This window comes from Ostrea edulis, chromosome 3 (genome assembly GCF_947568905.1).
Source record: "Ostrea edulis chromosome 3, xbOstEdul1.1, whole genome shotgun sequence".
In the NCBI taxonomy this organism is placed as follows: Eukaryota; Metazoa; Mollusca; class Bivalvia; order Ostreida; family Ostreidae; genus Ostrea; species Ostrea edulis.
Genome location: NC_079166.1, coordinates 73980387 through 73990803, shown reverse-complemented (window position 1 = coordinate 73990803; position 10417 = coordinate 73980387). Strand labels below are relative to the sequence as shown.

General features: G+C 34.0%; 1 protein-coding gene across 1 annotated transcript; it reads right to left on the bottom strand.

Moving 5' to 3' along the window:
- Nucleotides 1–479: 479 nt before the first annotated feature.
- LOC130052822 (uncharacterized) lies at nucleotides 480–9595 on the bottom strand. The gene is made up of 8 exons (XM_056158893.1): nucleotides 9505–9595; nucleotides 9346–9409; nucleotides 6626–6851; nucleotides 5245–5361; nucleotides 4064–4178; nucleotides 3739–3869; nucleotides 2270–2398; nucleotides 480–945 (listed from the first exon to the last, which is right to left on the bottom strand). The coding sequence occupies exons 3-8, from the start codon at nucleotides 6849–6851 to the stop codon at nucleotides 806–808; spliced, it is 858 nt and encodes a 285-aa protein (XP_056014868.1). The 5' UTR covers nucleotides 9346–9409; nucleotides 9505–9595; the 3' UTR covers nucleotides 480–805.
- Nucleotides 9596–10417: the final 822 nt, after the last annotated feature.

Sequence of the window (10417 nt, the reverse complement as noted above, 5' to 3'; positions counted from 1 at the left end):
ATCTATGAAACCACCAATATGCGATTGATACTAACAGGTATAATCGGTTTTCGTAAAGTTAACTTTGCTGTTTACGGGTAAAGGGTATATATATGCACTTGTATATGGTAATCTTCCGACAATGGTATATGGTAATCTACCATTATATTGAATGTATGATTCAATAAAGGTGACATGAGAATTTTTTTGTAAAATGTGTTTGTACAAGCGATGCATGCACATGTTTACGGCAATTGATATATTTATAATTTACGTTAACGGGAGATAACTTGCGTTTGTTGATGGTATTAATCATTTACAGGTGAGACCGCGGCGAGGACAGCAGGACCGCAGGGGAGCGCGGGATATGCAGGGCTACCTGAGATATACCGTGGTAGCTCTATCCCGCCGGGAAAGTGCGGAAATTACGGGATCCGTGTTGGCCGTACTGTAGTGCCTATGAGGAGTAAGCATACACTATACATATCACGATATTTCACTTTTACTGCAAAATGTTGTTTATTTCTATAGCATGATAAACTTGAAAAAAATGTTTTGTGTAATAGTGAATGGGATTGGGCAACAGGATAAACCTATTTAGCCTTTTCTCTAACATAGTCATACAACACTGGGGTATGATGATTCAAAACATCTTGATATATCTACATTCAATATTCAATAAATGATACATGTATGTAGACATAATGAACCTAAAGTTAAAACAATGACATAATGTTTTATAAAGTAAATATAGAAATCTATGTAGACAACTTCAAATGTTTATCTCACAATGAAATAATGCAATTATACAGTCCACGGCGATAGGTCATCCATCTGAAGGTTCCCCTTTTGTACTTGCATTGCTGTTATTTGATTTATGAACAAGGCATGATATACCATTGCTGAATACGCCATCATCAAGTATTATGGTAGCTGATGCCTGTTTTGTATAATCACAATGAATATCTAAAACATAAAATTAAAATACACATGTTTCATAATCCAATTCAACGAAATAGAAAAATACAGTATTAATATTTTTATTGACGAATACCCAGATTGTCAAAATTTAGGGACAAATACATTTATATTCCTTTCAAGAATTACCAGCATGCATGTCTAATCATATTTGATATGTTAGATAATCAGGGGGTCATGGTACATAAAATGCATTCTGTTTGTAAGAAAATGATTTACAAGTTATCTTCTTAAGAACTACAAGGGTTCATGTACAAACAATAAACATGTATCTATATGTAGGATACTTTAATCAATCAAACAATTTTGTCACAATATCATCCTTAGAACTAAAGCTGGATCATGATTTGAACAAATTACCACACAGGAAAAGAATAGATAACGTCCACGTCCATGACCCTTGACGCACATAGTTATTACAGGAAGGTTAATTGTATGATTGTTTATAGACAGCGACACTGCATATAAATATTGAAATGAAAGATATATTACTATTACTGAGTAACACAGCCACTACTTTCCCGATTTATCAGGTTTTAATTTTGCATAAAGTCGATGAATAGAGTTGACTTTTTAAAGCAATATTGTTTTTATTGTCTTTGAGAGTTTCACTTTCCTGGCTTTTAATGTGTAGATTATCCACATAAAGGTTTGGTGTCATTTTCATATCAGGTGTTAGGACATTACTTTCATTATTGCTTGTGGCTGGGGGTTACTCTGTTTATCTGATTAAGATATAAGGTTGGCAGTTTCTGTGCCCGGTTACCAGGAGAAACTTTCTCGAAAAGGATGATGGGTAGGATTGGGAAACCAATAGCATTGATGCAAATTTAATTTCACAATACCTTATGAAAGAATCACTGACAAAAAGATAAGTGTCTTATATTTTCATTTCTATGGAATGGTCTGTTACTAAACTACGTGTATGCTATACTTTCAAACTTTACAGATCTTACAATAGATTCAGAACATTCATTATTGTCAAAGCTCTTTCAGTAAACCAAATATAAGGTACAGATGCAAACTACGCTTAAATGGCCCCGTTTGGGATCTAGGTAAAAATAGGTCTTCAGTACATTTGCTTGTTATAAATGTGATTAAGTGGGGTGGCCCATCGGACAAGACCGCAAAAAACAGAGGCCCGTGTCACAGCAAGTGTGAAACGATAAAGAGTCATCCTTGTTCAAAGGCCATAAACGCGGAGCATAGGCCTATATGTTTCAGCCCTTCCTCGGCAATGATGATGTCTCTCTATGAGTAGAAAATTCATCAAATGTATTTAATGAAAACTTTTAACATGACAAACACAAACCTCTTTCGCATTCATCAGAATTGTTGGGATTAGAAACGAGGTAGGAATAGGATTCAGGCTGATCATTACCAGTCAAATAGTCTGCATTTTCTCGTCGCATCTCTTCTTCCTTTGTTTTCACATTCTTTGCTAAACAAATTCAGAATTATATTTGTTTCATCATTCAATTGCACTGCCAATAAGTTATACAGACTCTTACAATAGGGCACAATTTCATATTGCATTGATATATATTTGGAAGAATACATAAGATAAGCGTGTCATTTTGTCTCTGGCATTGGAAATTTATAGTTGTCATCGACTGTAGTTAAACAGCCTTAATATTTTTATGCATATATAGCCTATTTATGGATTCCAGAGCAATCCGCAGTGTCACACACAGAAATGTACCTCAGTGCACGGCATACAGTACATGCAGACTATATACGTCACAATCAAAATGCATGCTACGAAGGACACGTATAACTTGCATGGCGGGGAAAATGTGATATGTTGTAGCTATTGATTATCGCTATTACGTGTTCACGTTGGATATGTGTAACAGCTTGTTAAAATACTTTTTAACTTTCTGTGATATGTTTACACGTGTCTATTTTTGTCAGATATAGAATATTCTATGGTAAGTTTATTATCTTATCTTGACCTTGAACTATCTCCTAATATGTAAAGGTTTAAGTTAATGTGTGTAAACAACACCGTAGCGTAGCTGCAGATATAAAGGATAGTTTACTGATAGTTTGTGTGAAACCTGGAGAAGAAACGTGTATATCAGCAACTCTTGCTAGGAAAACAAACGAAGCATTTTGATGCTGTAATAATTGCTCATCGTTTGCATAAAATATCCTCAAGTTTGACGCTTTACATACCTAATTGTTTTATATTTCTATATGTCGAGGTAAATTATTTCAAGAAGTTTACCATTTACATTTCGTATAAAGTGCCAGACCTATTATTGCCGTAAATGTGTGAATGTGAAATTCATGCCAAAAGAAATCAAATGTTAGTTATCAAAAATCCCTATTTGTGGAATAGTCTTTGATTTATACTTTTATGAATATGCATTTTCAAATAATTTCATTTTGAAAAGACAGGGCGTTCAAATATGTTACATGACCGTGACATTTGAAAACTGAAAGTAAAAGTACTTAATATAACTGATTCTACATTTTCATTTTGTAGTAAATATCCAGATCGAGTTAAAATGATACATAAAATGGAGTTAATTAATAATATATCTCATTGAATTTGAAGATTAAAAAGAAATACGTTGATTATTTTTTCCAGTAATCATCAATCTATACAACAAGTTAGTTTTAATATGACCCGATGCTTTGATACAATTTTTGCGTTTCCCCTTGTTTGCCTGCAATCAAGAAAAATGTCATATTTATCCATATCAAGCTTTCTAATGACAAAATATATATTGCTGCATAATATCTCCCTATATCTGCACATTTTTTGTAATTTACCATTTCTCCTTTTGCAAAGTTGTTTCCGCTTCCTTGAGCAGTACCACAACGTCAACATAAAAATTAAGACCACAACAACCAGTGCAATCGTTCCAAGTACAATAGACATGACGTAGGTAGCATGTTCGGCACTAAAATGAATTTCGAAATTATAAAAGAAAAGCGTTATTGAGATAATTCAAAAAGTAAAACATATTGATGGCCATGGCTCAATTTCATGTTAGACATTGTTTATTGTATATACGAATCTCTGTCATGCATAGAAGATACACACAACGTCTTCATCAACACTGTACATACATACATACATATATGTAAAACATACTTTGTTTTGGTATCTGAACTGCTTGTTGAAGATGTCCTTTCAGAATGTGATTTTAAAGGCTTTTCGGTAGCGGACTGTGTTGTTCGTCTGTTTATCATTGTGTAGCACTCTTGATCTATGACAACAAGGCAAGCTTGATAATTTAATTATATAAAAGTAAACAATTTTGGCGAAAGGCACATTTTAGGGCATATTCATTCCAATGATTCAAAACTATATCCATCAATATTATACGTCTTACAATGTATATATAGATTTTTATTGAGACTGCATTCAATTTGTGTTCACTGCGTGTGGTCAAAATATTATTAGAAATTATTATCGATACAGTTTACGTTTCAGTCAGAATGTTGGGATTCTACCAAGCTTATTTCAGGACCCTACTAAAATTCATCAATATTTCTCTGATTGCACATTGATTACAATAAAAAGGAATAAATGAGCATTGCAAGAATCACTCAGAAAAATTAGTTTTAATTTGATCCATAACTCATTGGCACTGACAGACAGCATTTTGATGAATGAGAATTCCATACTTGAATCTCACAGCTGCTGTTCGATAGTGTTTTGATCATTGGATGTTATGTATTAGACTTGTACATGTGAATATATTTTGTGAAATGTGAAATTGGAACAAAACTTTGCAGAAAATTCGTATGATGAATGCAAAAATGCTATAGTAAATTGTATTTTGAATTGATCGGGGTTCGTGTTTGACCAACTGTCTATTTTGTATTGCTTATAGGAGTTCCGATTCATCACTGTTAGCTATACATTTCATTAATAAAATAAACTTAACTACAGTTATTAAATATTAGTATTTTGTTTACGGAAGAACTATTGGTGGGTACATAGACATTCCGGTAATATGATGTGGTTTTTCTGAAAATCTAACACTGTAGTTTATGTTATTGACGAGCAAAACGGACATGAAACAGTATCAGAACATGATTCTTTGGTTTACTTAGTGATGATACAAACAACGTTTCTCTGATGTACTGTAATAGTAATATCATATCAATGCGTTTTATTTCAGGTGAATACTCCTTGAAATTGATGTAAAAAGTTCTTCACTTTAAATGCCTTTTGCCCCTTCATTAACAATCAATTTATTATTACATGTATCATAAATATTTCCGTGGGTATTACCTCCAACATGGTATCTACATGTATATGCTTACATTTGTAAGCCTCTGTAGACATGAACGTTATTGGACATGAACTTTGGAACTTTTTGCAATCGATGTCGAAATTTTCCTGAACTCCTTCCGCGCGAGTGCTGTATTCTGGACAAAACCCTGTTGAGTATACATATAATCAGATTATCGCATTTGGAAAAATTGCATTCACATTTTCATCTTTTTCTATCATCCCTCTCACCAAAAGGAATTATGAATCATCATGTAGAATAGAATTTATCTGTGTATGGTGTGTGATAATTGCATAAAATATTACCATATAAGCATCAAAACGTTTTTCTTATATGAGGGGATGCTTACTCCTCCTAGGTACCTAATCCCACCTCTGGTGTGTCCAGGGGTCCGTGTTTGCCCAACTATCTATTTTGTATTGCTTGTAGGAGTTATGAGATTGATCAATGTTCGTAATCTTCACTTTTCATGAGTTAGATTAATTCTGAATTCTTTATTATTCTACAACTTCAACAGTTATACCAAATACTAATTCAAGTAACTTTAAGATACAATGTACTTATGTATTGGTTTAGGTGCAATGACTGTTGTTGTGCTACGTCCCTTTGATAACTCTTCACTCACATTTGTAGGTGAAGTACGATACTACACAGTTAGACATATGCATAGCGCCCAGGGCTGTGCAGTGAGGGTTCGTTAACGTATCAAAGTCTGGCGCGACATGGGGCCTCCAGTTCGAATGTCATATTCGAAAGACCCATGGCTCTCACATGTTACAGGGATTTGAACCGCATTGTTTAAAGTCAATATTTCGCAGATTCTACAGTAGTTTGTAAATAGAACCTCATTGCGTCAAACACTGTCTGAAAAGTTTTATATCGACTGTTATAGCCCGTTCTTTATACACTGATTTTGACTATGGAATCACCCGTTACCTGATCAAGATATTAGGCTAACTGGAATGTAACCGGTCAACAGGGGGTGTTTACTGGTCCTAGGTAACTGTTCACACCTCTGGTATATCCATGAGTCAGTGTTTGCCCAACTCTTAATTTTGGAGTTAAGAGATTTATCATAGTGGTGATCTTCACATTTTCTAAAAGTCAAGCTTTTGTCTGGGACGAATCATTACCTGCTGTACGTCACATTTTTGACACAGCCATGGTATGAGTGGACTCAAACTCACAACATTTTGATCATGAAAAGTGAAGATAACGAACATTGATCAATTTCCTAAGTCCTATAAGCAATACAAAATAAAGAGTTAGACAAACATACTCGTATCATGAAGTGAACGCACTACCACTAAGCTACTGTGACCGTAGGGTGCAGTGAATGATTTTATGAGATATTTACCAGTAAGTTAAGAGAGTAAAAACAAAGCAAGAAGATATTCAATTGGATATGTTACCACCGAACATCCTCCGAGAAGGAGCACAAACCTCCACAGTTTCGTTCAGGAATGGATTGATGAGACAGTGATATTTTAGGTCCTGTTTAGGTAAACCGAGACAGTTATCGAATATTCGGTGACATCCTTTTCTTTCTGCAGCCAGGTCCCAGGTATATTTTGAATCTGGACAATTGTTTACATGCTCCATTGTTGAGGTTGGATGTGGACAATGTGAATTTGGCATCTACAAGTGTGGGTTTTAAAATTAATAAAATCCGAGCATTCAGAGAAGAGTCGTATACATTATATTATTTGATGTTACAAGTCGCAGAATACAACATATTACATGCATAATGCCAGTGTTCTACCAATGTTAGGTTTCATAGATTTGAACACATAGTGGACGAGAACCAGAAATCCGTACGTTTGATAGCCTTTCCGGACGATGTTTGTGAACCTTTTCATTTTCCCAACGCTTACTATATTCATGTTATTTTTGGTTTCACAACAAATATACAATAAGGTACAATTACTACAGAATAAAACACATAAAATTTGAAAGTTCAGTTAACCACATTCAGTTAAATGCATGTTAAACTGAGTATTTAATATAAAGAAAACATACAAAATAAATACGTATAAAATTGAAAATTGTAAACACTTGTGACTTGGTTGACGCTTAGAGTGAAATAGTATCATACTATATATGAATTATCTGAACCTATGTAAAAAAAAAAATCAAATCACTGACCGAATTTCCCATAGTGTGCATGGTAAATACCACAATTCATATTTATGTAGCAGAATTACTGTCACCTGTATATGGTGTTTATATCTCTCAACTGATTCGACACACAAGAACATGTTCTGTGTGTGAAAATTTCTTAAACAAATACAGGTACTGGCAAATAAGTTGGGTTTCAACAGTTCTGTTTAAAGCGACTTTCTACTAGTATTTCACAATCTTAGGATGATTTTCACTGCAAATTAGGTCGGATACTGTTTGACTTCTTTCACACAACTTGTTAGATCATTCTGTATTATCGATTTTGACTACGGAATAATATGCTTATCTGATCAAGATAAAGGGCTTACGGCGGGAACATATATGACATTATCATATCCCTGGTGTGTGCAGATGTCCTTCTTTGTCTTACAATAAACTCTTTATTCTTTATAGACTTGATTATATTCTTTGCTCTTCATTGTCTTGGGTTTTTATTAACAAGTCGATGTTGTTCTGATACATTAACAGAAATTATATATGCTTTTTCCAATATGTATCAGGATTAAAAGATACATGTAGTATTTAGCTGACAAATTCATTTTATGCCTTTGCAGTCGGGAATTCGTAAGTATATTATTACTAGCTATTGAACTGTTTGTCTTTTTCTACAAAAATAATCTTAGCCATAACCTTTGAAATGCTAGTGAAAACATTTTTGAACAACCTTTCTTGTTTCTTAAAACAGGTCCTCAGTACACCTTGGTTGTCGTAAGAGGTGACTAAATGGGGTTGTCCTTCGGGTGATATTGCAAACACCGAGTTCCCGTGTCACAGCAGGTGTTGCACGACAAAGATCCCTCTTTGCTCAAAGATCATATGCGCAGAGCATAGGTCTTTCACTGGCAAGTGAGTGAAAAAATTTGGATCTCAAGAGGGACGTTAAATAGGAAAAACCAAACCAACGTCCATTCGAGAATTTTTTTTACTCACATTGAGACGTCACCAGTTGTAGGTAAAGAATTACAAATTTAGAGATATACTTGGCGCTCAGGACAGTAGCAGTGAGAGTGCTTTAACGTGCCAATGCCCGCCGCGATCCGTGCTTAAGTCATATCCGAAGACCCATGTTTTGCATTTCTGAATGCTGAGCGTTTGACAAAGAAACACTCACTTCTTGAGTTTGGCGCGACCATGGCATGAGTATTTCTTGAACTCAAGACCTAATTGCACAGCGAACGCTCTACCACTAAGGTACCGCGACCGTTTTTAAAGCCAGTGGGTGTTCTGCATTTTAGGCCCCTACCGACGAAGTTAAAGGGGACTTTAAATTTGCGCTCCGTCTGTCTGCCTGACAGTCCGTCAAATCAGTTTTCCGCACTTTTTTCTTTGTTCTTGTAGAGATCTTTTTTTTACATATTTGATATATTACTTTGCCATAACAAGTTACATATCAAGTTCGAATTTCGTCTTGGTTTGTTGAATTTTCAATAAGTTAATCCCCATAGACTTAGAAAAAATAACATTAATTCTCAGTTTTCCGGACTTTTGTTGAACTTGCACACATTCATTTGATCTGTTTTGCATCGCGTTTTTACAACAAGTTACAGATCAAGTTAAAATTACACATTGGTCCGTTGATTTTTCACTAAGTTATGACCCTTGGACTGAAAAAATAACGTGGATTATCAGTTTTATGGACTTTTTTCTCTTTTCTTGCAGGTATTTATTTCATTTTTGGCGCATTGGTCTGCCTTGATAAGTTACTGATCAAGTTTGAACCTTTGTACTCGTGACCTTATAGATATCGATATCCTAGTATATGTACAAGCAAAAGAAAGTTTAGACACTGTTTTCCCCTATAATAGCTCTAAAACTTTATTGTTATTTCGGATTTCAAACATTTCGGTTGAGCATCACTGAAGAGACATTATTTGTCGAAATGCGCATCTGGTGCATCAAAATTGGTACCGTATAAGTTTTACATTAGAATCAAATTAGGTGTTTCACTTACTTTTTATGCACATGAATTGGCTCAAGTTCATTCTATACCAAAAAACTTCTTTTCAAGGTTTGCCCTAAAAGTAAAAAAAAAATAATCATTAAACATGTACTGCAATTAATGTCTTTCTCTTAATTTCCATAAACTTACAGCAACAATCAATGTACGTACAGTAACGTCTACCTAGATCTCCACCGACAAACGATAAATAACATACCCCAGTGGTGGTGTAATTTTATATGTTTACAAACAATACCACGTGGATAGCTGTGGATTGGCGTGTATTTATAGTATTTATTGTCTGGGATCTAGGACATTTTCATAAAGGTAACATAGGACTAAAATGTTAGGACACATCTTATAATTAAGACAATGTATCACATTTATTGTAAAATTAAAACGTACAGATGAGTATTACGGATTTTATCTTAGTTTAACTGTCTTTTAAGACGATATCTATGGCGGTTGTTTATCTCCGATTTATAAATAGACGAGGTTATACACCGTGAGCTGGTTCTGAATTGATCAGTACATATTGATTACCGAAACGCACATTGTGACTAATCAGAGCAGAAATTGTGTTGATTACCTTGTGTTACCTACTTTAAGTGACAATGACTTTATTTTCATGAACTAATTTACATCAGTGTAGAGAACATATAAGATACATGCATATATACAATACAAGGACTCTGTCCTTTATATAATTTATGAATTTACATAATTCTAACAGCAAAATTTTATCCTTTTGAGTTCATCAGGTTATTATATTTAAATATATTAAAATTTAAGCGATATATTTCAGGTAAACAGAATTTTCTCATGGATGCAATATCAACATTACTACATTTTAAAAGATAGTGATATTTATCTCCAATTTTATCTATGTCACAAAGTGTATATTTTCTATCACCTCTAGAAAAATATTATGCCATCCACCAGTTTAAATTAGTAGTTTGACATTACAACATCTATATTTAAATAATATTTTTGCTTTTTTTGGGAGGTGTATGGGATACCTTTTTTTTTTTTTTTTTTAAATCAGTGTTGTTTTGAAAATTCTATAATCGATTGCTTTGAGCGA